The sequence below is a fragment of the Urocampus carinirostris genome, chromosome 12 (assembly GCF_059441175.1).
Source record: "Urocampus carinirostris isolate Australia breed hairy pipefish chromosome 12, RoL_Ucar_1.0, whole genome shotgun sequence".
NCBI lineage: Eukaryota > Metazoa > Chordata > Actinopteri > Syngnathiformes > Syngnathidae > Urocampus > Urocampus carinirostris.
The window spans coordinates 25,431,408-25,458,903 of NC_142360.1; the positions used below are offsets into that span (position 1 = coordinate 25,431,408).

The 27,496-nt window shown below is 39.7% G+C and overlaps 1 protein-coding gene and 1 non-coding gene across 3 annotated transcripts; one reads left to right on the plus strand and one right to left on the minus strand.

The window, feature by feature from the left end:
* Positions 1 to 1,034: 1,034 nt before the first annotated feature.
* On the minus strand, positions 1,035 to 27,142 carry nr2f6b (nuclear receptor subfamily 2, group F, member 6b). Of its 2 annotated transcripts, XM_088349479.1 has the most exons (6): positions 26,704 to 27,142; positions 25,798 to 26,633; positions 19,617 to 19,711; positions 10,886 to 11,211; positions 7,311 to 7,557; positions 1,035 to 4,511 (listed from the first exon to the last, which is right to left on the minus strand). In XM_088349479.1, the coding sequence occupies exons 2-6, from the start codon at positions 26,064 to 26,066 to the stop codon at positions 4,237 to 4,239; spliced, it is 1,212 nt and encodes a 403-aa protein (XP_088205605.1). In that variant the 5' UTR covers positions 26,067 to 26,633; positions 26,704 to 27,142; the 3' UTR covers positions 1,035 to 4,236. The 2 variants fall into 2 exon arrangements, with proteins under 2 accessions (XP_088205605.1, XP_088205604.1); XM_088349478.1 differs by having other exon boundaries at positions 25,798 to 27,142.
* Positions 16,366 to 16,438, plus strand: trnaf-gaa (transfer RNA phenylalanine (anticodon GAA)). Its single transcript has one exon. It is a non-coding gene; the product is annotated as a tRNA-Phe (tRNA).
* Positions 27,143 to 27,496: the final 354 nt, after the last annotated feature.

Genomic DNA, 27,496 nt, shown 5'->3' on the forward strand with positions numbered 1-27,496 from the left:
GTACTGTACTGCATTTCAAGCGCCAAAGAAAGAGTCGTTTGAGTCAGCGGCGTTACTGGAGGGGGTAGGAGGAGGAAGCAGTGCCCACCCATGTTCTGGCAATCTGAAAATGAGGACAAAAAGACAAACAAAATAAGAAACATAAAATAAAAAAAGGAAAAAGAGAGAAAAGAGAAGAAAATGATAAATGAAGAAGAAAATAACTTAAAAGCTGTGGGGGAGAATAAACAACAGAATAAAAGAAGAAGAAAAATAAGTAAAACAGCAGAAGAAAAATTTGGGAAAAGCAAGAGAAAAGATAAAAATAAGAAACAAAAGTAGAAGAAATAAAACATAAAAGGAAAAAAATGTGAGAAAAAAGAAGAAAGTTAAGCAAGAATAAATGAAAGAAGTTGCTAGGGGAAGAAAATAAAAGGAAAAATGAAGAAAAAAGAAAAAGGAGAAAAAAAACAAGCAGGGGAAAATAAGAAACAGAGGAAAAACCAAGAACTAGGATAAAAGAAATAAAAAAGGAAAATGTAGAACAAAATAAGAAAAACGGTAAAAAGCCGGGAGGAAGAAACAAAAGAATAAAAAAGAAAATGAGAAAATGGGGGTCCTTTTTACAGTATTTTACTACTAATAATAATGTAATACTGAAAATAAATCAAAACGTTTTTTAAAAATCGACTAAAATATACTAACACTTGTTTTTTCACTCTGTTTTGAACTCATTTAAACTATTTTATACCGAACTTTAAACCGGAATCCCTGCACGACACAACAACATGTCTGTTAAAGATGTAACTTTTAGTGCAACAACAAACAAACTACAAAATGCAAGAAAAAAACTATGTTAAAAAAAGCTAATTGTGAAACACATCCCTGAAAAACACTGGAAAAAGTAATACTAGTTTCCCCCCCTGCATTTGATTCCTAACCCACCTCCCCACTCCTCTTTGCTTGACTAGTGTCACTTGCGGCATAGCGGCAGAGTCTGTGGAGTCTCTGGTGTATTACGGTGAGAGTATGTATTTATGGAAGCCCAAAAGAACTTTCAATGTTTAAAAATGGCCATAAAACATTTATTTAAAGCCCCTGTGTGTAATATTTGACCACAAGATGGCGCTGTTGTGCAGTACGAACAAAAACAGTGCCACGGCAAGCAACAAAACGGCAGACAAACATGGCAGACGTAAAAGAAATACAAATTTCTCGACTTACGATTGTTATGACAGTATTCAAATCAATGTTATTTTTTTACTGAATAAAAGGGTTTTTGTGCCACTAGGAGGCACTAAATATTACACACGGTCCCCTTAACCCAAACCACCATAAAACAAAAATTCAATGATAAAAACGGCCTTTTAAAATGAGAAGTCTTTAAGCAAAATATTTTGATTAAAATGTTATGACACTTGGACATTGTTTGATCTTGTCTTGTAAATTGTTCCAAAGTTTGACTCCACACACAGACACACACATACTTTTCCTGGTGGTTCTCACCTTTGGGATTATGAGTTCACTACAGCCCTTAAATTATAATTTCCCTCTTTCCGAATGAATAATATATGGATGTTTCCTGGCACTATGTTTTTGTTGACCTTAAATAGCAGTTGTGCAGTGAAAAATTTTACTAAATCATCTCATTTTAATAATTTGGAATACTCTGCACGCACAAAGCTTTAAATCTAAAAAAACTATTTCAATAATGCCTAGTTGAGTTCAAAGAGCCTTTCTTTTTTTCTCATTTCACCTATCTGCTTTTATCTTACTTTTATTTATGGTGTTCCGGCCTTGAACTGCATTATGCTGAAGGGAAAGAGGGGGTGAAGGGTGGGGTGAGGGAGTATCACGCACATGGTTGTGGTTTTTATTTTTATTCCAGGATGAAAATGGCGAAAGTAAGAAAAGGACCGTTTTCAATACAGTCCGATGGCCAACCCGAGATCCCCCAAAAAGATGAAAAATGAGGAATTCAGTCTAAGAATTTCTCAAAAAGAGCTGCAATGATGATTTCAGCCAGAAGATAGTGTCAGCGATGGGTATATATTGAATTAAGGTACACCAGCTTTAAACTGTTGGGAAAAAATCCCTAGTGAGAGATAGCAGTTCCACAAGTGCGCTGAAAAAGAGACGCAAAGTATATAGTATCGAATAGGAAAAAATCCGGTCACATTACGATATGGGAGGAGGTAGTAGATGCTCGTCCTTACGGAGGACCAATCCTGTCATAGTGATAAAAACATCAAAAGCGAGAAAGATATGCCGTATGAGTACACAAACACAGCCATAAATCACCTCGAGGCCATACATTCATATCTTTATGCATTTCGTCATTCGTTTAGTTCCATGTTTATTTCGTCATTTGTTATGTATCTTAGTCGGTCGTGTATTTTGTCCTGCATTTTGTTGAGCACTTTGTCGTGTAGTTTGTTGTGCAGTTTGTCATGCAGTTTCTTGTGTAGTTTGTTTTGTATTTTGTCATGTATTTTGTTGTGTGCTTAGACATGTAGTTGGTCATGTAGTTCAATATGGTTTCTGTCGTGTAGTTTGTTGTGTATTTTGTCGTATAATTTGTTGTGTACTTTGTCGTGTAGTCTGTCATGTATTTGTCGTTATACTTTGTTGTGTACTTTGTCTTGTGGTTTATTTTGTAGTGTGTCATTGTTGTTTTTTTTCCAGCGTATTTTGTTGTGTACATAGTCGTGTAATTTGTCATGTAGTTTGATGTGTTTTTTGTTGTGTAGTTTGCTATGTATTTTGTTGTATATTTTGTTGTTTGCATAGTCATGTAGTTGGTCATGTAGTTTGATGTGTTTTTGTTGTGTAGTTTATTATGTATTTTGTTGTATATTGTGTTGTGTACTGTATCGAGTACTTAGTTGTGTAGTTTCTCATGTAGTTTTGCGTGTATTTTGTCATGTACATTGTCATGTAGTTTTTCGTGTAGTTTGTTGTGTATTTTGTCGTATATTTTGTTGTCTACTTTGTCATGTGGTTTGATTTGTAGTTATTTATGTTTTTTGTCCTGTATTTCGCTGTGTACTTTGTTTTGTAGTTTGTTGTGTAGTGGTTCATGTAGTTTGTTGTGTATTTTTTCATGTATTTTTTGTGTACAGTCGTGTAGTTGGTCATGTAATTTGATGTATTTTTTGGTTGCGTAGTTTGTTATGTATTTTGTCGTATATTTTGTTCTGTACTTTATCGAGTACTTAGTCGTGTAGTTTGTCATGTAGTTTGTTGTATTTTATGTCGTGTACTTTGTCGTGTAGTTTTTCATGTAGTTTGTTGTGGATTTTGTCGTATATTTTTTGTCTAATTTGTCATGTGGTTTTACTTGTAGTTTTTTGTTTATTTTGTCCCGTATTTTGTTGTGCACTTTGTCATGTAGTTTGTTGTGTATTTTTTCGTGTATTTTGTTGTGTACATATTTGTGTAGTTTGTCATGTAGTTTGATGTGTTTTTTGTTGTGCAGTTTGTTATGTATTTTGTCATATATTTTGTTGTGTACTTTGCTATGTAGTTTTGTTTGTAGTTTTTTGTTTATACTGTCCTGTATTTTGTTTTGTACTTTTTCATGTAGTTAGTCATGTATTTTGTCGGGTATTTTGACGTAGGATTTGTCATGTTGTTATATGTGTAATATGTCATGTACGTTGTTGTTTATTATGTCATGGATTTCGCTTTGTATTTTGTTCTTCGTTTTGTCATTTAGTTCAATATGTATTTCGCCGTGTAGTTTGATGTGTATAATGTCATGTATTTCGCTGTGTATTCTGTCATGTATCTTGTCATGTCGTGTGTTGTGTATTGGGTAGTAATTTTGTTGTGTTCTTTGTCGTGTAGTTTGTCATTTATTTTGTCGCATAGTCAGTCATTTATTTTGTACTGCATTTGGTTGTGTGGTTTTCCCAGAAAGACATTCCACTCTCCCAGGCCAGAACGACATTGAAATTCAACACCATATTTTTGCTTATCAGTGCGGGTGATGCTCCAATGGTTGCACAGCCATTCTCGTTTATTCATCTATTGGCATACATTTGTATTTTTTTATTTATATGTTTACTTCTACATTTGGCAGGACGGGTCCTCCATACTGTTCATCATGGCCCAAGTCTTCATTTCAGAAGGCCTTGTTGTCTTTTGTCCGGTCCATAAGGAGACAATCAAATGACCAGTGTGTCAAAACACACAAGTGCTGCAAATCAATGGACCTAACATCCGCTTTCTTTCTGCTTCCCCCTGCTGGGGAAACTATTGTCCGGGAGCGTAGGGCCAGCTGATGGAGCTCCCCGACAACTGCATGTCTCGGATGAGCGTCTCGATGGGAGTTTTGCCCACCAGCCGCATGAAAAAGAGCTGGGAAATGAGGTTGGCCGGTACGGCACGCAGGGCCGGCAAACGGAGGAGAAGGCGGCCGAAACGTTGGGGCTGGTTGGGGTACTGGAGCCTTTCGTATTCGGTCAGGGCCACTTGGGCCTTCTCCTGTAGGGATTCCACGTGGGACGGGTCCGTCAGGCCGCACGCGTCTGGTGGGAAAATGCACAAACCGGGACTTTGATTAGTTTAGTACTATCTAGGGATGTTCCATGCCACAATTTTCACAGTTTGATATGATCTGTCGTAGTCATTGATACCAAACAGCAATGGTACAGAGATCCCTCGGTTTCCGTGGTTATGGGGACCTGATAAAAGTCAAAATCTGCAAAGTAGCTTCTTGAAAACCCCCAAAGGGTTAAATTTACCTCGAGGACACGACTGTAACACAATAACAACTTTAGATCTACAAAAAGTAACACATAATAGCAATTGAATGAATGGTTTTATTGTCATTATATGAAATTTAAACGGAATGGAAGGACATTCGTTCGGGATTTATCACCCCCTGATCCCCCAGGCGGAAATCAGAACGCTTGGACCCTTGGTGTTGTTGTCATTATACAAAAGTAAAACATATTAGGAGAGCTTGTCCTTTCAGTGTAAGAAAGCAATTTAGGGAGCAACCAGCTAGCTGCGCGCTAACATCGGGTGTCCTCAAATGAAGACAGATTTCTGCGATGATTAAAATAAGACCGTCTTGAATGTAGCGGTTTCCTACAACTTGTGGTCTTCTGTTTCATGGCTTATGGATGTTGGCAAGGTACAGGGTCCACAGAAGTAGCTTAAGAGAGCTGTTAGCTTAGCCATTAGCAGTAGGCCGGACCAGCTACATCGCTCTTGCCTTCACCCAGACTCCACCCGAGTCGCTTCTGGAACTCGATAATATGATCCAGGTCATCCATTTCATGGCTAATGGACCTGGCGTTGGCAAGATGCAGGGTACATAGAGGTGGCTCTGTAGAGTTGTTAGCTTGGCCGTTTGCAGTAGGCCGTACCAGCAGCACCCCTCTGCAGGACAAGGAACGCAACCTCCACGTGGTGTCCTGTGGACGGCCTCATGGCCGACGAATGCGTCTCCCACCCGCTACACGAATGCTTCGGTACAAGTTACCCAAAGCTGACCTCATCCGCTTTCGGAGCGGCCAATTCGCGGAACTCGTAACACAACCGAAGCGTTCCATGTCGTTCCTAAAGATCATCTTTAGACGACTTGAAGCGATCTAACAACAACAACAACAGCAGCACCCCTCTTGCCTTCTCCCAGATGCCGCCCAAGTCGATCCTGGAATCTGATAATAATCCACGAAGCACCCGCTGGTGTTCACCATTCTGTTGCGCCTTACTGACTAGTCTGACTTTGATTCAATCGATGAATTTATTTTCAATATAATGAGCCGTTAAAAGTTAGTGGTCACTATTCTTCCCATTTTGTTTACGGAGGCAGTATGCGCCCGTTGTTTGAATGACACCATACACTACCCTATGACGACCGTAACCATAACCACCAACACAGAGCGCCCCTTTAATATGTCCCCCGCTGAACACAATACGCTATGCAATGATATTAATGTCAACAAAGTCAAAATTAATTCATTTAAAAATAGGTAAAGCGGTGAACCAGCGATAACTGACGCAGAAAGTAGTGAGTGATCTCTGTTTTACAAATGAAATTCCCTTCCTTATGTAAATATGACTAATATTTTTGAAAGCAGGGTGCGTTGGATTAGGTGGCCTTCTCATAATTATGTTTTAACAATACCCAACTAAGTTTAAAGAGCCTTTGTATATTTGTTTGCATCGCACGCCTATATGCTTTTGTCTTACTTTTATCACTGGTGTTCTGTCAACTAAGCCCCTTAGGCTTCAGAAAAGGATGCGTCCGGTTGCGGGAAGTAGATTGAATTCTTCGGCGTGCTTGAGGTTTTCTTTAATTTTAGAACGAAAATGGTGAAAGTCAGAAAAGGACCCTTTCAAATACAGTCCAAAACCAAGCTCATGATAGTAAAATATTCTCAAGGGCACAAAAGTATGCCTTAGCTGAAGGGTTGGGTTTCTTTTCAGAGGCTCACAATTGAATTATGATTCAAAGATGTAAGATTTTATGATAAAACAATTATTGGTTTTTTCCCCTCAATTTTTTTCCTTCACTAAGATTTAATATCTTGTAGGGTTTATCAACTGTGCATTTGTTAAAAAAAAAACAATCAAAACAAGAATTGAATTCATTTCCTCTACAGTTTATTTAACCCGGGGAAATTCATACAAACTGGGAAGTGACAAAATGCCATAGAAATGATTAATTTAAAGACTTAAAAGTATTTTCTACTTTTCTTTTTTTTAATAAAAATGTTTACCTGAATATGGAAAATTTGCTGTTAGATTTCCTATCTAATAAAAAGAGAAGCTTAATCTTCTTTAAACCTTTGCAAAGACACCAAATGTTATTCTTTAATTTAGTATTTTTCACGACGTAAGGTGATCATGTTTCCGTGTGCTGGGCCACATCTGGCCCGCGGGCCATGAGTTTGACACAGGTGCTTCCAAGTTGGGGTGCGTAGTTTGATGTGTTCTTAAAAAAGTTTAAAATAAATATTTTAGCTTTTAAGTACGTATTTACAATGGCCAACTGAGTTCAAAGAGCCTTTACCATCGGTGTTTTGGACACAAAGCGCATTACGCTGAAGAAAAGGAGGCATGGGGATTGGAGGTTAAGAGAGTGATATCACATGTGTAATCATGCGTGTCTTTAATTGTAGAATGAAAATAGTGAAAGTAAGAAAAGGACTGTTTCAAATACAGTCCGAATGCTAACCCAAAACCCCAAAAAGTTTATTCGAGTGTGTCTAAGAATTTTACACATTTGAACGTGCAATGATGATTTCAGTCAGAAGATGGCCTCAGCAAGTAGAATATTTTTGAAGTTACATAAACCAACTTATTGGACTCACCAGGCGAAAAGAGGGCGATGGCTTTGAGGCAGCTGTATTCTGCAGAGTCCACTTGCAGTCTGTTGAGCTTGTCCACTTGGTCCTGGAAGACCCTGACCTGGTCCATGAACGATACCACCCTCTCCGCCGACATTGGGGACGAGTGAAAGCCGGCTGCTGCCAGCAGGGGCGCCATGTGGAGGGGCAAAGCGGACTGGGCCGCATTCAAAATGAAAAGTTCGCTCCAGCTTAGCCTCAACATCGCCACCTGTAGAAAGCCAGTAAGAACTGCATCAGGTTTCACATCGTTTTCTGGTGCCATCATTAGGGTTTGTACAGGTGCTTGAAATCCTTCAAAAGGCTTGAATTTTAAAGTCTGTGAAAATGACCCCATCAACGCCTCCTACTGGTCGCAACCAAGAAGACAGTTTTATTTAGAAAATAGGCTCGGCTCACTGAGAAGAGCCGGCTCTCTCGGCTCCCGAACGGCTCCTTGTATTTTTTTTTAATCGTACATGATCAATATTAATAAAACACAATGCACCAATTTCATGTGTTTTTGGAAAGGATCCCTGCAAAACACATGAAATATAGATTAAAACATTCACAGATCTACAAAAAAATTGTAAAATACAAAACCATTTTAGCTTTTTACACACTGAACAGATTTAAATACGTACACAAAATCCCTGAAAATGCAAAGCAATAGAATAAAAAAACAAAATATGAATTCTTTAGTGATAAGAATAAATTAAAAAATGCAAAAAGTAACAATTTATAATTCTATTTTAACCAATTTAAATAATTTCTTCGTCATCCTCATGGTGAGGTTTTTAAGTTTTTCCTTGCCCTCATGTAGGTTTGAGATCGGGGTATGGTGTAATTGTAGTCTGTACAACCCTTTGAGACTCCTTGTGCTTAAGGTGTCACAGATAAACATGACTTGACAAGGGTTGTAAAGTACTTGAATTTTAGGTAAAGTACTTGTAAATGCTTGAAATGGTTGCCATGTTTCTCAACAAGTCTGCCTTAAAAATGATGTCAACACCACTTTATGGTGGCTTCGCTTTGCCATGTTATTTCTTCTTCCCTTCTTCCCTTGCGACTAACAGCAGCTTGCATTTGTTTGAATGGCTTTTCTTACGAGGCAACATCGCCCCCTACCGGTTGCCCCAAAGAGGACAGGTGCATGCTACACCTAAACCGGGCACCATGATGTCATGGATGCCATGGCGCCCACTCGGTCCCCGCCATGTGGCGCCAGGTTCTGTCACGGTTGCCATGGCGCCCAATTGGCCCCGCTCATGGACACCAACGGAAACGCGTTGAAAGATTGCTCCCTTGGAGTACTTAAGCACTGTCCTTTGAGTCGTTTGTTGTCGAAGCGTCTGCGAAACTCCTGCTAGACTCTGTTGTGATATGCCAAGTCCTGTGAATCCCCGTTTTGCCTGCGTTTTTTGCCCTTGTTTTGCCAAGCCCTGTGAATCTCCGTTTTTGCCTGTGTTTTGATCCTGTTTTATTTTCGGCCCAATCTGTTTGATTTTGACCACTTCCTCGTTCCGATCAATCTACTTCCGCGACCAACGATCCACGGATTGAGTGTGCGTTTATTCCTCTTCTCCCCAATAAACAATGAGTAACGTTACGCGATTGGGTTCTTCTTTCTGTTTCCTGTCCTGGTTCGTGACACAATGATATGTGAATCAGTGCACGGATTTTGTATCAATTATGGACATTTATTATGGGCCATGCAAAAAAATTAAGGTAGCGTTTCCCGATGGTAAATTGTAAGGGGAAGAATTTCCAGGAACTGAAAATGCCAGCAAATTTCGGCCATAGCACACTGAGAACACCTGATCTCAGAAAGCTAAAATGAGATTGGGCCTGGTTAGTACTTGTATGGCAGATTGCCTGGGAATACCAGGTGCTGTAAATATGTCATTTGGCGCACGCTCTACTGCGACAGCATTGACTGTACTGCCCGGTACAGTCAGTGACAATGAATTTTCCCCAACACCTATATGGGGAGAGATTTGTCTCAAAAATATTTACACACGTATTGTTCAGATACACAAATATATTCAGTGTTCTCGTTTGCCCGCGTCCCCGCGTCCTAGACGCATCATTTTTCCTGGGGACGCATAGTGTCGAATCAAAGTGCGTCCCCGGGACGCAACTTTTTTGACACAAAATTGACATTATTACCCGATTCCTTTTTTTTTAACAAAGATTTATCGCACTCCAAACTTTTCTTCAGGCAGATCCGCCATTGTTCTTTTGGTCTCGCGGTTCGAGATTTCGTCTGCACGCCGATCTCGGCAAATGAGATTTTGCTGCTTCGAGATTACGTCATTGTTGTGGTGCTTGTTGTCGAGTGAAGGTTAAGTATGTCTCCGAAAAAACAATATTAGGTAAAAATCAACACAAAATTGCTCATTTACCAGTGTCAGTAATAAGTCAAAACATAATGCAGAAAGTGATAACAACAGCAATAATTCCGGCACGAAAAAACGGCGGAGAAATTCTTCGGAAGATCGCAGAGGCAAGGAAAACACATGTGTTGAAGCGAACGATTCGAGGAAAGAAAATAAACAAAAGAATACTCCTAGCAAGAAAAGGACTTTTCTGCCAAAATTGACTCAATTATATTCCTGGTTACGCTATGAGGAGGATGATAATGGAGGCTACATGTTCTGTGATGCGTGTACCCAGCGTGGCAAAAAAACTGGATTGCATAAATCATTTCGCAATATGAACTTTCAGAAGAGCACATTCGATCGGCACCATGACAAGGAAAGCCACAAATTAGCTATGGAAATTCCGTTGCTGCAATTGGACCTTGAGAAGGCATTACAACTGTGGCGGGACAGCAAACCACGAAGAATATATGAACTGAAAACCTGAAGTGATAACTGCCTTGTATTACCAATTAACTGTGATGATTAAAACTGCATGAATATATAGATTAATATTTCAGTAATATTATTTTGTATAATGTAGAATATTTTTGCGAACTGAAAACTCTCGAAGTGATAACTGATTCGTATTACAAATTAACTGTGATGATTAAAACTGAATGAAAATATAGATTCATATTTCAGCAAGACTATTTTGTATAATGTACAATATTGTTGCGAACTGAAAACTCTTGAAGTGATAACTGATTTGTATTATCAATAAACGGTGACGATTAAAACTGAATGAATATGTAGATTTATATTATATATTTGTCGCCGATTTACAATTTCAATATAACACTAAATTTTTGGGGACCCATAGATCTGTTGGGACCCATAGATTTTTGAACATGCGAGTCCCCTGGACCCATCACTTTTCAGAGGTAAAATGAACACTGTATACTTGAGATTTAGTCATGTTCTAAAAACCTTTTGTCTTGATAAATTGTCTTGATTAAAATCAGAGATGTATTTGGATTTATACAAAATACACGGTTCACAAAGGATTTCTTCTATTAACGGTACAGGAGAACTTGGAAAAACAGTTTTTGAAAGTCTTTCAAAGTGCTGGAATTAGCCAAGAAAAAGCTATATTCTGGTACATACATATACCAGGTATATTCTGTATCTGTGACTGACCTGCTCAGAAACGGGTAGTTCCGGAAAGTAGGGGATGTTTCTGGCCCACTCGATGGTGCTGAAGAGAAGCCGGGCGGCCAGCTCGCAGATGCTGTCGATGCCCATGACGGGGCCCCCGCTGGCGGCGGCCCCCATCTGGGTCTGACCGTACGGGGTCCCGTAGCGGTTTTGGGGGTACGGCTCGGCTCGCAGGAGTTGCGAAATGAGCTCCGACACCGGCTGCCCGTTGAAGTAGTCTGTGCCCGGGTGAGCGGGCATCACGCCAGGCCGGTGCGAGTTGGGACTGATGCCCGAGTGTGAGGGTGGTATGCGGCCCCGCTGGACAGCTGGAAGGAAAACCAGAAGCTTCAGTCTTTACCTTACTGTGGTTTTATATTTGTTCAGTTTAGGGTTTAGTGGACACTCAAAATAAGGAGAGAGGATATCAATGGATTTTGAACTTGCAAGGAGAACAGGTTGAGGGAACCTTGAGATAAGATACTCCAACCTGTTCTAAAGGCCCTCCTTTGACCCCTTTCTTTTTATTACATCTCTTAGGTTACAAAAGCAGATCCAGCCTAAGGTTTGTGGAAACCAAAGAACAGCAACATAATTGGCCGATAGTGACAATGATGTAATCGTCGAAACAAAAAACAGCAGTGCACAGTAATAGTCAAAATAACAAACTGGGATCCTGTTGAAATCTTCTTTGCAGGTGTCCAATTTTAAAAAGACAAGATACGTATCAATAGCATTTTAAGACAACGTACAAACCATACCTGTCAAGCTCCAGGGCTCCATGCCCTTACAAACTGTTGTATTTTCCCTTACAAAATACAAAATACAAAAAATGTTGTTTTTTTCAAACGTGTTTTTTATATGTAGTTTAACATGTTATATTGTACATGTGTTTCGTTATATCATATATAATGTTAATTAACATTTTGTTGCTCGACATGGATGAGGTTTATTTTTAAAAAAGTTCAAAAATGACCGTTGGCCGTTCACCGTAGAAGGAAAAAATACATGCAAATATAATTAAGTAGAATAATACATTTTCTTATTTAAATTATGAATTCATTTTCTGCATTGAATTATTGTTGGTAATATACTGACCAGCTCGGTGGCCTTGGGGCTGTGGCGCCTGCCCCGAGACTGGGAGGTTGAGGTTCAAGCCTCGGCCGAGTCATACCTAAGACTTAAACATTGGTACTCATTGCCTCCCTGCTTGGCGTTCAGCATTAGGGGTTGGAATTGGGGGGTTTGGTCACCTAATGACACCCAACACCTCAGTTGGGTTGAGCGAGGGGGCTGGGAATCCCCTCCTCTGAATCAATCTCCCAAAAAGAGTCAGAAAGGACTCTAGGGGATATGGCTGTGGTGTATATAATATAATAAACTCATTAAAGAGATAACCACAAACCTGTCTTTTTTCATTTTCTCCTTTTATACTTCCCTTTTCTCTTATCTTCTTTATACAACAATAATGATTCGTAATAAAATGCATCAAAGCAAGTGAGCCGCTTGAGAGCCGGCTCTCTTTAATGAGTTGAGCCGAAAAAGCCGGTTCTCTAAAAAGAGACGGACTTCCTTTCACTACTTCAAACCGCTCGCTTCGTTTGCAATAACGAGATAGAGGCTACAGCGGCGAACTCGTTTGACTCGATTGATTTGCCGCTTGGTGATAGTCGGTCTATACCGGATGGTACCCATAATTGACAAATTTGCTTTTTTCCGTACAGATTTTCTCGTACGTCGTACACGTCTTAAAATGCATAATAAACGTACTTTGTACGGCAAAAACGTATGATATACACATATTTACATATACACACGCTACACACATACATCAAACAAAAAATAAGAACAAATCAAAAGAAGGGGCGGGGGCAGCTCAGACTAAGTGATCAACTATGCATTCAACATCACTATACATTCATCGGAAAAGGTAATGCCGCCTTCACCGAGCTCAAGCGGAGTTCCAGGATTCCAGGTAGTGCGGAAACATCAAGGACGTGCGTCACGGCCTCAATCACTCATTACTAGCAGGACCCGATATAACCCCTGACACATTATCGCCCCTTCGCCGGCATTACACAAACTGGGTCAGTCCCGGTCATTCCACTCGAAATGACTTGGTCATCTGTTGCGCCAACCAAAGTATTTTGTTCGAAACGAGACATACTTTTCCAAGGTCTGCTTTTGTGTGGCATCCACTTTCAAATCGAGAGCGGGCCGTTTTTTTCTTTTTGCAGCTGCTGCAATTCAAGCACTGTGATGAAAACACGTCTTCAGTTGACAGTGTCAATGTTTTAGTCACTGACAAATGTCATGGCTCTTCTCATAAGTAGCTTTAAAAAAAGGGCGAAAATGTCCATCTATTGCAGCGTGGCCAGATTTGAGTAGAATAGAATAGAATAGAATCAAATAAGATAGAAATGAATTAAAAAAAGAATACAATAATAGACTAGAATAAGATCGAATCGAATAGAATAAAAACATAGAATAGAATAGAACAAAATAAGATAAAATAAAATAAGATAGAATCGAATGGAATAGAACAGAAGAAAAACATAGAATATAATAGAATAGAATAGAATCAGATAAGATAGATGGATAAAAAATAGAACAAAATAGACTACAATAAGATGAAATAGAATAGAATAGTATCGAATAGAATAAAATAAAAACATATAACAGAATAGAATAGAAATAAAATAGAATAGAATAAAACATATAATAAAATAGAATGGAATCAGATAAGATAGAAATGAATAAAAAAAATAGAACAAAAGACTAAAATAAGATCAAATAGAATAAGATAGAATCGAATAGAATAGAATAAAAACATAAAATAGAATAGAATAGAATAGAATCGAACAAAATTAGAAAAAAATGAATAATATAGAATTGAATGTAATAGAATAGAAGAAAAACAGAATAGAATATAATACAATTAAATAAGATCGAAACGTATTAAAAAGGAATAGATAATAGACTAGAATAAGAATCGAATAGAATAGAATAAAACATAGAATAGAATAGAATAGAATAGAATCAGATAAGATATAAATTGATAAAAGATACAAAAAAATAGACTAGAATAAGACGAAATAGAATAAGATAGTATCGAGTAGAATAAAATAAAAACATATAACAGAATAGAATAGAAATAAAATAGAATAGAATAAAACATACAATAAAATAGAGTGGAATCAGATAAGATAGAAATGAGTTAAAAAAAGAAAGGAACAAAAAAGATTAAAATAAGATAAAATAGAATAAGATCGAATTGAATAGAAAAGAATAAAAACAGAATAGAATACAAAATAAAATAGAATAGAATAAAATAGAATCAGATAAGATAGAAATGAATGAAAAAAGAATAGTACAAAATAGACTAAAATAAGATAAAATAGAATAAGAAAGAATTGAATGGAATAGAATAGAATAAAAACATAAAATAGAATAGAACAAAATAAGAAAAAAATAGAATAAGATAGAATTGAATGGAATAGAATAGAAGAAAAACAGAATATAATAGAATAGAATAGAATAAGATAAGATACAAATGGAAACAAATTAGAACAAAATAGACTAGAATAAGATAAAATAAGATATAATCGAACTTTTTAAATTCATGAGCCCAACACTGGTGGTGTGCTGATTAACGTTATGATTACAAAATAGAATAAAGCACAGTTTTAGTTTTAGACTTTGAGGTGTTTATTATTTAGAGTTGTTTTATCATGTCATTTTTTCTTTGTCATTTTAGTAAAAATATATTTTTGTGCTAAAGTGAGATGCACTTAATTGAAATGAAATAAATTGGGTATTTTGTATTATTATTATTATTATTTATTTAAGTGTCCAGACGATGTAATAACAGTTTAAAATGAAAAACAATAAAAAGAAGGGACTTGGATTTTTTTCAGAATTATAATGAAGTAGAGACTGGAACTGCGCATGACCACAAAGTAAGACAACAACTGAAAATATGAACTGCTTTAAAAATATATTTTAAAAAAACGTTTTTTTTGAGTCTTGCTTTTTCTGGTCCTGTGCAGTGAAGCAATTCCACATCACACATGACCTATTAGTACCCTTTTTTATTGTCCCTTCGTCAATCAAAACTAATAAAGTAATCTTAAAAAAATGTTTTTTATTGGTTACAGAAAACAAAAAACGTTTTACAAAACGCATTACTCATTATGCTCCGTCTGCGTCAGTTCTTGCCTGTGACTGGTGTGTTGCCACATGTGGATGCCTGTGAGATACCATTGTGTGAGATTGCTGCCGCTTGTTGAGTCATTTGGATAACTATTTTGATTTCATTTGGTTTTTTTTCTATGTCGCCACAAAGGCTGTCGTCTCTTCTTCCAGGAGCCTTTTGAAGTTTCTCTCTAGCCCAACGGTCGCGAAGTTATAAGAAGGTTAAAATGTATTACTATCAATATCTTGGAGGGTATTTTGGGGAGTTGGTGTCATGAAAGAATGACATAACAGTTGAACAATTCAAAAACAATTATTTTCACTACAAATGTACCGTATAAAATGATACATATCAATATTTTAAGTATTACTTTTATTACATTAAAAAACAAAAACAAAAGGGACTTTAAGTGCTTACCAAATTCTGTTCGACAGCAAAGCGATGCAAAAGAAGTCAAACTGGTCATGGATCTAATATAAATAACACAAATTCACTCTACTCTGAGTAAAAGTTATAATGAAAAATAAATAGCCTGAAGTTGCTACACAGAACAGCCTTTCTCCCTTTTTAAGGTACACATTTCCGGGACATTTTAGCTTTCAATGGACAAAAATTCGAAAATAGAGGGAACTGATAATAATCATGGTGTGTAATGCAAAAACCTGGTCACTCTTGCATATCAACCAAGTAAAATCATGATAACAATCATAATAAATTAAACTCTCACGCTCATAGCTCAGCGCCAGCCAATCAACTTTGAGGATGAACTGAATGTGTATTCAAATTAAAATTGGTGACCTGGAGGATGCTGCAATAAGACAAGAGGACAGCTCTATTTAGAAAACCGGCTCTTTTGGCTCGGCTCACTGAGACGAGCTCTTTCTGGTCTTCAGAGTTTTTTTCATATTATATCTCATCTCATCTCATTAGCCGTACCGCTTATCCTCAGTAGGGTCGCGGGGGGGCTGGAGCCCATCCCAGCAATCATCGGGCAGTGGGCAGGGAACACCCTGAACTGGTTGCCAGCCAATCGCAGGGCACACAGGGACAGACAACTCATTCGCTCATTCACACCTAGGGACAATTTGGACCGGCCAATTCACCTGAAATGCATGTCTTTGGAATGTGGGAGGAAACCGGAGTGCCCGGAGGAAACCCACGCAAGCACGGGGAGAACATACAGACTCCGCACAGAAAGTCTGGAGCTGGATTTGAACCCACGACAGGTTCCCATGACATGAACTGTGCCGCACAACCGCTAACCACTGCGCCGCCCTGCTGCCCTTCAGCCAAAATAGCTCAGTTGGGAGAGCGTTAGACTGAAGATCTAAAGGTCCCTGGTTCAATCCTGGGATTCGGCATTGATGGAACAGCCATTCAAAGAGTTCATATTATATATTAACAATAATAATAAAACATTCTGCACCAAATTATTTAGTAATTACTAATTTCATGTTTTGCAGGGGATCCATGAAAAACACATGCAATATACTTTTAAATATTCAAAGATCTACAAATTTTCTTTGTAAAACACAAAACAACTGTAGCTTTTACACATTGAACAGTTTTAAAGTCCAACATAGAACCCAAAATCCCTAAAAATGAAAAACAATAAGATCCAAATTCAAAATATTTCCTCTCGACTGCTATGAATAAATGATAAAATACAAAAAACGAACTATTTACAATTGTATTTTAACCAATTTAGACACAGACCCTCTGAAAATCACGGCAAAAATATAAATAAAAAAAAGTAAAACAAAAAGCAAAAAAATATGCCTTCGATTGAAAGATTGGATGCACTCTGCTTTGGAGCAATCAATATCATTGAAATGATTCCAAATTTTGCTGCTTTTTATACATACAATACTTTCTTTTTTGTCTCAATTATTCCACAATACCAATAGCTTGTTCTGTGTTTGTAAACCAGTGTGCATTGTTGAAGCCGACTGGCAGAATTTATGTCAGTTTATAGCAGCCCATTGACACATAAAGATGAAATGAAATGAAAATGAAATGATCTGCATTTATATAGCGCTTTTCAAGTCACTGACTTCCCAAAGCGCTTTACAATGTGCTCCACTTTCCCAGCCTTGCAGCCATGTAAGGCGCTAACCTGCTTATTGGAGGTGTTAGGGGTTCAGTGTCTTACCCAAGGACACTTCGACATGTAACACGGACGAGGCGGGATTCGAACTGGGATCCCTTGATCCCAAGACGGCAGTAGCTCTGCCTGAGCTACTGCCGCCCCTGATGGTAGATCATCAGTAGGAACAGCTCAGTATAGCACAAAGTATGTGCTAGCAGCATGATAGCTACTTTATCTTAGTTATTAAAGTCAACAACAACAAGTTTTTTGATTGGCGCTGTGTTTCTTCCTTTGAAGAGCCTGGAAAATTTTAAAATTACCCTTGAAAGTGCTTGAAAAATGCTTGAATTTGGCCATGAAAATTAATACCAAACCTGAGAAAGAGACACTAACTTGCTAAGCTTAACAGAACTTTTGATTGGACAGCACTCTTTCTCCTACCAGCGTCACAAGGTCCGCCACACGTGCTCTTTTTGGTTGATTTTTTTTTAAGTGCGCAAAATTCTGTTTAACCCTAGATCAGGGTTCGGCAACCTATGGCACGCGTGCCACTGCTGGCACACTGCTGGTTAACCAGTGGCACGCGAGCGCACGGCCAAATAGTTTTTTTTTTTTTTTTTTTTAAAGTGCATTTACCTGAAATTTAGACATCTTCAGTTGCGCGCTATGTTATGTAAAGGATTTATGTTAGGCTTTACGTGGGTTTTTCAGTGTGAATTTGCCCGGCGCCTCGCAGAGAGAGAGAGAGAGACCCAGCCAATGAGACACACGCGTGCGATAAATGAACGAATCATGACGGCTCCTCGAGCGAAAAGATCGCGCTCTCTCCAGCCTGCATGGACAGATGACTGGGACTTTGTGCAAAAAATGACCGTGCTATTTTGTGCATTATGCCCCGAGAGCGTTGTACCTCGCGCATCAAGTGTTAAACGTCATTACGAGACGAAACATGAACATGAATTCAAGGCGGAGACATTAAAACGCGCTGTGTCCAGATACGGCAAACAAACATAACCCTAAAAACCTTTGTCGCTGCTAAAAACATCACCACTGAAGCTATCTAACAAATTGCTCACTGAATAGTAAAGCACGGAAAACCATTTACTGATGGCGAATATTTTAAAGAAGCGTGTGCGTGCGCGAGCGTGCCTTCTGCATTCTGCTGTTATTTCAAGTTTTGATCTTTTCTGCAACAAGATATCATTGATGAATGGTATAGTAGCTGACCATATTACTTGTTTTTTGATTATAGTTTATAGTTAATGAAGAATGGTTGATTCTGGTTAATTCTTATGGTAAAAAGTTGAAGTCAGAATGGCTACAGGCCTTTCCACATGTTGTTCAAATTCCAATGTGCCGCTGGAATTTTATGTTTCCAAAAATTTAGGCCATTATTTAGTATTTTTGCACTCTTCAGACGAGGAACTGTAATAGTCATCCATATCAGTAGGTGGCAGTAGATTTTTATATACTTTTTATGTACTAATTATCTGCTCTTGAGGTAGCACATTACATTTGATAACTTAATTTGTTTACCAAAGCTGTTTAAGATTGTACTATAAAAAATAAAGACATAAAGCACATCATTCTTTTTATATTAAGTATTATTTTCTTATTTTTATATACTAATTAAATGCTAATGAGGTAGTACAGTGAAAGTTTGACATAACTTCATTTTCAAACATTTTCAATGGACGGTGTGCCACGGAACTTTTTTATAAATAAAAGTGTACCTTGGTTCAAAAAGGGTTGAAAAACACTGAGTTATACGATTTCAATGTACAGTGGAACCTCGGCTCTCGACCATAAACCGTTTCAGAACCCTGTTGGAAAACCGATTTGTTCGATCACCGAAATCATTTTTTCCATTAAAAATAATGTAAATCGTTTTAATCCGTTCCAACACCCTGAATGTTTACCTCGAATGTTCAACGTAAACATAGCTAACCCAGGCTAATCGTACGTTCGCGTTATCGTAATCTTCCGTACGAAAGATTACGCTAACGTGAACGTGTAAAAATAAAAAAAGGGGCTAAAATACTTCGTACACCTATATTAAAAGCGAAAACAAAACGAAGCACGTCCGCACGCGATAACAGTCGGTCAGAAAAAGAGCGATCTACACTCGCACGCCGCTCAGCATCGCACCCTAGCATACGCACTCAGGCATTACCGGCATTCGAACTCCGATTTTTTGACCAAACAGCGAAGCAAGAGTTTCTCGAAATTTTTGGTCGGACTCCGATTTGTTCGAACTGAGAGGCGTTCGAAAACCGAGGTTCCACTGTATATCCATGTTGCATATTTGGACTGATGTAAAATGACAGCTCTGTCGGATATTAAAAAAATGGTGTGCGAGTCATTAATCTTGGTGTGGCACAATGATTTACAAGAAAATGGCACTCCGCACCGAAAAGGTTTCTGACCCCTGCCCTAGACGCTTCACTAACCTTCTTTGCGCATGCCGACTCGGAAACATTTCTTGAGTCGGCAGTACTGGCACTGGTTGCGATGGTGCTGGTCGATTTGGCACTCGCGGTTGGATCTGCAACGGAAAACACGGACATCACGTGATGGTTTTGCCTGGAAGCACTTTGTATTCACGCTGGCCTACCGCTCCCCGCTCCCTACTTCACCGACCTCTACCGTGAGTGAAACGTGTGCGTCTGAATAGCTCCTCAAGGCTGTGACCTTTGTAAATCATCAGCCTACACGCCCTTGTGTCGCCTTTTTACTGCGAGACGAGCTGCTGCAACATTCCTTTCAGCCCTGGATGTGACATGCTGATTAAAAACACGCATTCCTTTCAGGGTTAGCGTATTATTAGGAGAAAAGCAATAACCACATGATGTGGCTGCGAGCTCCTCGGGCCAGGGTCTGAGAATTGACTTTGAGACGTTTGTTCTCCACCAAGGAGAAAAAGGAATGGCAACGGTGACCTTCAGAAGCAATCTAGCAGCACATGCTTGACCTTAGCACCTTTGTGTTTTTATACTCTGGTGTTATCGTTGAGAGAATCCACCTAAGACTAATAATAAAGGGATGAATAAATATGCCGAAGCTAACAGGCCATTAATTGAACCTCATTTACTTTCTTTTCTGCCAATAAAATGCCGAAAAGATCATCGTCTGCTCCCCTGCCCAGTCTAGAGGACATTGCTGGCTTGCAATTCTGTAGCAGAGCCATCAAAATGTATAGTCAAGTCATTCCTTCATTATCAGTCCTGCTTATCCTCAGTAGGGTCACAGGGGTGCTGGAGCCCATCCCAGTTATCTTCAGGCAGTGGGCAGGGGACACCCTGAACTGGTTGCGAGACAGTCGCACACAGACACAGACAACTCACTCGCTCATTCACACCTAGGAACAATTTGGACCAGCCAATGAACCTGACATGCATGTTTTGGGGATGTGGGAGGAAACCGGAGTGCCCGGAGGAAACCCATGTAAGCACTGGGAGATCATGCAAACTCCACACAGGAAGGTTCGATCTCATGACCTCAGAACTGTGCCGCGCATGGGCTAACCACTGCGCTGCCGTGCTGCCTCAAGTCAAGCCAAGTCATGCTTATTTGTGACGCCCTTAATCACAAGGAGTCTCAAAGGGCTGCACAGTCTATTATTACACCATCCCCTGATCTAAACCTACATGAGGGCAAGGAAAAAAATCAAAAACCTCAACACTTCCCACCTTGACCACTACCTCTTTGACCTATTACCCTGCGATAGGCGCTCCAGGTCCCTCAAAACAAGGACAAACAGGCTCAGAGAGAGCGTCTACCCCAGGGCCATCACCACCCTAAACAAGGGCGCAAAACTGTGAAATAATATCTTACGACTTTTTTTTTTTTTTTTGCTGCTGATAAACGAAACTGTGAAAATATATACCTTGAGACTTGTTTTTTTGTTCCTGCTGCTAAATGTTATTGCACTTCCTTTCATTGCACTGTTGTTATGATGCACTATTATCTCTCATTCACAAACATTCCACTATCATTTTAACTCTTCTTTTCTGCCTTCTGTCGTGATAGTCTTTCTATTTTTTTTTTCTCTTTGAAATATTCGTTACATGTTTACCCTGGAATGGATACAATGTTTCACAACGTTGATATCAAGGAAAATAAAAACAATTCAATTAATCTCAATTTTCTCTCGAACCACACTTCGGCTTGTTGAGTGGGCTTCGAAATTGCAGAACATAACTAATTGAGCCAGGCACTTACATTTTGAATTGAATTGAATCGTCTTTATTGTCACGTTGTGAAACGTATGCGTTGATATTAGACATGACATTCCAGGGTAAAAATGTAATAAAGACTTTAAAGGGAAAAAATATAGAAGATTGTCATAAATAGGCAAAGATATTTAGTAGTGCTTAGAGACAGGCTTAAGTTATAATGATGAAAAAGAATAGTGCATCGTAATAACATTGAGCAACAGTGAAAACCCCCATGTAAGTCGCAAAATACTTGGTTTTAACAGTTTTGTGCACTCGTTTAGGGTGGTGATTGCCCTAAAGAAGCTGAAGAAGCTGTCTCTGAGTCTGTTTGTCAATCAATCAATAAATCAATCAATCAAAATGTTTTTGTATAGCACTCTCAGGCAATGAATCCCAAATCAAAGTGCTGTATAAAAAAATCAAGTCAAGTCATGTTGATTTGTGATGCCCGTAATCACAAGGAGTGTCAAAAGGCTTTACAGACCACAGATTATTGCAAACCACAGACTATTATGACACCATCCCCTGATCTAAAACCTACATGAGGTCAAGGAAAAACTCAAAAACCTCAACATGAGGAAAATAAAGAAAATCCCCTAATTTGCCCTAAATATACAGACACACACACACAATAAATAAAATAAAATAAAAAGTAAACAAATAATAAAAATAAACGACATTTTTTTATAATGATCCTTTGCACAAATTCACTTAATATGCATGGTTAAGAACGGGATTAACCCCCAAAAAATGGAGGGAAAACAGTGCAAATTAACTAAATATAAGTAAAAATAAACACAATTACATGAAACTGAATATACATCGGTAAAAATAGAATGGAACATTTTCTAGCATGAACTGCCCAATTAATGTCACACCACAGCATCTCAATTGGATTTAAATCCAGACTCTGACTTGGCATCTTCAGAACATTCATTTATTTATTTTTTGAGCCATTTAAATTGGACTTGCTGGTGTGTTATCGGTCGTTGATATGCTCCATGATCAAAGAATGATTACGTTTGAGGGCATGAACTGATGGCTGGACGTTCTTCAGGATTTTCTGGTAAACACGAGATTTCATTTTTCAGTCAACCGTCATTATTCCTGTGGCAGCAGAGCAGCCCAGTTAAGGTCACTGTTCATGACTTAAGAAAAACACTGGCCAAACATGGCATCCATGGGAGAGTTCCCATGCGAAAAACCTTGCTGTCACAAAAGAACACATAGAGCCGTCCCAAAAAGCATCTTGATTATCCTCAACATTTTGTAGAAACGTTCTGTGGACAAATGAATCAAAAATGGACTTTTTCGGAAGGTGCGCATCCTGTTACATCTGACGTAAAAATGGCGCAGCATTTGACCAAAAGAACCGTAAAGCATGGTGGTGGCAGTGTGATGTTCTGGGGCTGCTTTGCTGCCTCAGGACCCCGTCAACTTGCAGTGGTTGACAGATTATTGAATTCTGGTGTTGACCAGAAAATCCTGAAGGACAACGTCCAGCCATCAATTCGTGGCCTCAGACTCTAGCGGTCTTGGATCATGCAGCAGGACAACAATCAGAAACACACCAGCAAGTCTGAATGGCTCAAAAACCCACAATGAAGGTTTTAGAGTGGCCAAGTGAAAGTCTGGATTAAAATCCAATTGAGATGCTGAAGTGGTACATTAAACAGGCAGATAATGCTGGAAAACGCTCCATTTATGGCAGATTTGAAACAATTTTGCAAAGAAGAGTGGGGCAAAATTCCTCCATGGTGTTATGAATGACTCCTTGTCAAGTGTAAACGTTTGATATCGATCTGATTTATGGAAAAACAAGGTAGTTTTGATCGATACAAATCGGATACTGATACTTATCACTTAGAAACATAATGACCCCTTTGACTTGGTTTATGATCACAAGAAACACGCCACAAAAATTACAAAATCGTACTAAAATTATTGTTTTTTTTAAACATTTCCAGTATGTAACTGCAATAAAAATACATATTTCCAAGAGAGCCAAACCCAAATTTAGATACTATGTTACAATATCAACAAGACAACTTTAGAAAATTCAATTGCACAATATTTTGAAATAAAATTAGTGAGAAGCATTCTTGGTTCTGTTGCCATAGTGACAGCAGATTTACATCTTTGGTTGTAGCTTGTTGATTTCCACAAGGAAAGCTCTTTTCGTGTGTTCATGTACATTTATGATGTTGTCACAGTAGCAGACTACTTTACCCCACAAATGACATCCTGACATGGTCCTTTTCTGTAGTTGAAAAAAGTCTGCACCGCACTTCCTGTTTTCCTCGGTCGTTTTTAGCTTCTAGTAGGTGCCGGCTTGATCCAAAAGTATTTTTTGCCTGGCGGGCTGGAGCTAGCAGGCCAGCCAGGGCTAATCAAGTAGTCATAAAAGTGTACCTGTCAGTCACCCACTCAGGCATAGATTTAAAGAGTTGCAGGAGGTGCTGGGTGAGAGAGAGAGAGAGAGAGAGAGAGAGAGAGAGAGAGAGAAAGAGAGAGAGGCTGTGCTATCTACACAGAGAAAAAAAGTATCAACCACACTCAAAAGTATTGATCTGATCCATGTATGTACCTGCTTAGTATCAATAATATGTTCGGATCGATCCGCTAACCCCTAATTTTGTTCTGTGAAGATTCCAGAAGTTTTATTTTATTGTTGCTTTCTGGAAAGCATGTATACATTTAAGCACTCCTGCAATCGTCACTTGTTCTGTTTTGAACTGACTTGGCCCCTCATCAGAATAGGGAGAAGTTAGGTGACCCTCACAGGAAAACGATTGGGAAGCCGTGTCTTAAACTTATACATTTTCATTCACCAAGGTGTGTGTGGCTGCTTGCAATCCTTAAAAATGCTTGAATTCTAATGTTGTGTCGTCAAGGATTTAAAAGTGCTTGAATTTTGGGTGAAGTGCCTGCAAATGCTTGACTTTGTTGCCATGTTCCTCAACAAGTCTGCCTAAAAATAAGCCAACTCTGCTATCTGGTGGCTTAGCTTTGCCATTTCATTTTATTTCTTTTCTAGTGATTAACAGCAGCAGGCATTAGTTTGTACTGCACTGTCCTACGAAACGTCATCGCCCCCTACGGCCCGCGCCCAACATGTCAGGTGCATGCTACACCTAAACAGGACTCTATGCTATCTTATAGTATATGTATATATATATATATATCTCATCTCATCTCATCAGCCGTACCGCTTATCCTCATCAGGGTCGCGGGGGGGCTGGAGCCCATCCCAGCCATCTCCGGGCAGTGGGCAGGGGACACCCTGAACTGGTTGCCAGCCAATCGCAGGGCACACAGGGACAGACAACTCATTCGCTCATTCACACCTAGGGACAATTTGGACCGGCCAATTCACCTGAAATGCATGTTTTTGGAACGTGGGAGGAAACCGGAGTGCCCGGAGGAAACCCACGCAAGCACGGGGAGAACATACAAACTCCACACAGGAAGTCTGGAGCTGGATTTGAACCCACAACAGGTTCCCATGACATGAACTGTGCCGCACAAGCGCTAACCACTGCGCCGCCGTGCTGCCTCTGTTAAATGTTATTGCATTTATTTTCACAGCACTATTCTTTATTGCATTTTTATTATTATAACTTAGGCCAGTTTTTTTAAGCACTATGTAATTATCAGGGTTGGGCAGGGTTACTTTAACTTGATTACTTTCAATTACTTTTGGATTACTCCAATACCAAATATGCTAATAAAAGATTGGATTTATTTTCATTTTGTTTCTGTCGCATTTTATGTCAGTTTTGCCGGAGATCAAAGAGATCAAAGCCAGGAGAGAAAGCTTACCACGTGTTGTGAGTCATAATTTTATTCATATGTTTCTTTTGTACTTTATTAGCATATTTGGTTTTGATCTCCGGCAAAACTGACATAAAATGCGACAGAAACAAAATGAAAATAAATCCAAACAGCTTGCCTACATCATTTTTGCCGTTCCATGTGTTCCGTTACTTCCCAAGCCTGCACAAAATTTGGTCATTTTATTCATATTTAGTTTCTTTTTGTCTTTTATTAGCATATTCGGTATTGGAGTAATCCAAAAGTAATTGAAAGTAATCAAGTTAAAGTAACCCTACCCAACCCTGGTAATTATTATTTTTTGGGCCTTTTCATCTTGATAGTCTTTTATCTGTTTTTCTCTTCAAAGTTTCTAAATTACATATTTTACCCAGAGGTGCCATGTCTAACCTCATTGCATACAATGTTTCACAACGTTGATATAAATGACAATAAAAACAATCCCAATTCTAATTTATTTATCGTCACTTTTGGTTCTTCTTATTTTCATCCCATTGGCGAGGAAACGACAAGCACATGGACGCGCAGAAAGTTGTCGGAGTGATTCGACGTATTCACCCTGGGGAGATGAACATCTTACCTGCAGGAGTAGTTGAGGTTGCGTCGGATGCTCCTTTTGAAGAAGCTCTTGCAACCCTCGCAGGTAAAAACGCCGTAATGTTTCCCGCTGGACTTGTCTCCGCACACCACGCAGTCCAAAGCGCAAGTCCGGTCCTCGTCGGCCACATCCACGTCGCTACTGCCGGCCCGGGGCGAAGTCTCCTCGTCCTCGCGCCGCAGGTAGACCTTATCGTCCAGGCCGCCCGTTCCCCCGTTAGGGTTGCCCCATCCACCGCTCACCATGGCCATATTCCAGCGGGCCGTGATCCCACTACGCTCGGAAAAGTGAGGCTGGCTCCAGTGTGATGTCCGGGGTAGGTTGAAGCCGCAAGGACGAGGGGTTATCGGTGCTGGATTCCGGTCTTCTGTTCTTGCTTAACCTGAAGTCGTTGGCTCCCTTTACTGTGAGTAGTTCAGAGTTCAGGCAGGAGAAGAAAAAAAGGCTGCAGCCTTCTCCGGCCCAGGAAACAATAAATTACGTTCGGACTGCCGCTTTGATGGCTCCTTTTGACTTTCATTCACAGACCCGCCGCCTCTAAGAAGAAGAAACTCAACTCTCCCTTGTCATAACAGCAACATATCACCCTCCCGTAAGAACACGAAGTAAGGAAATGAAAGACTATCCTCTAGGCAGGGTTAAACTAGCCTGCCCTCTGCTCTGACTTCCAAACCCGTCCGACCAGTTCCCTTGGATGTTATCTTCCGATCTGGGCCGGCACCAGTCCGGGCTCCCTCTTGACTTGTCGAGGCGAAGGTGACACCGATGAGGAGGAGTTCCGCGAGCGTTTAGAAGTTCCACAAAGGGCGACCCGTGACCTAAAAGCGATCTAAATCTGTAAGAAGTGCTGACACTGGCTGCGGGCGATCTAGTCTGAAAAAGACTCACGCTCCCTGCTGGAAAAATGCCTCTGCGGTTTCTGCGGCAACTCGTTTCATTTGTCCTCTTTTATGAAGTTTGTTTTCTTCAAGTGCTTCCAAGTCTTCTGGAAAGGTTCATATGTCACAAGACAAACAGGAACATAAAAAAAGAGACGAAAACAAAGTCGACCTCCCTTGAACCCTCTTCCTTGTCCATCCGGGAGTTACAAGCAAAAGCCAGAACCTCTTCGCCTTCCCTGCCAGGGAGTCAGGGTGTACTGTTGCACTCCGTCCCCCCCCCTCCTCTTCCTCCAATAGGAATAAATGAGTCAAAAAAACAGGTCACGGAGCTCCGAGCTCTGAGCAGAAGAGCGCCCGGCCTCTGTCGGCCTCCCTTCGGTTGCGTCTCCCCCTGTAGGGAGAGCGAGCGAGTGTCTGTATGCTCAGGGATTTGACACTGCTATTCAAGCCCCGTCGTTGCCATGACGCCGGAAGCCTTATAAGGCCAACGGAGTCAAAGAGCACAGAGTGGGCCGCGGCTACAGCGCACACACACAAGCACATAGTCATAGAGAAAGAATGCCTGACTGGCTTGCCTGTTTCTCCCCTGACCTCGGGCCACGGAGGGAACAGGAGGAGTTAACCCCAACACTGCCGCAAGACAAAGAGTAGGGCCAAGGGTTTGGAGGTAAAAGGGGGGGTGGACTCGTCAGACCGAGCGTACGATCCCCGCACTCGTGTTCCCCACTCCGCTCTAATCCTCGAGACTTCCTGCGACATTGTTGACCCAATAATATCAGGGAGGGACTGTTGTTGTGCTG

What these genes read in the sequence shown, in the direction of transcription:
- nr2f6b (XM_088349479.1), bottom strand. Translation starts at nt 26,066, where the DNA reads ATGGCCATGGTGAGCGGTGGATGGGGCAACCCTAACGGGGGAACGGGC. An exon ending in AACCTCAACTACTCCTGCAG is followed by an intron (nt 19,712 to 25,797) that starts GTAAGATGTTCA and finishes TTTCCGTTGCAG; the next exon opens with ATCCAACCGCGAGTGCCAAA. An exon ending in AACTACCCGTTTCTGAGCAG is followed by an intron (nt 7,558 to 10,885) that starts GTCAGTCACAGA and finishes GGCTTTCTACAG; the next exon opens with GTGGCGATGTTGAGGCTAAG.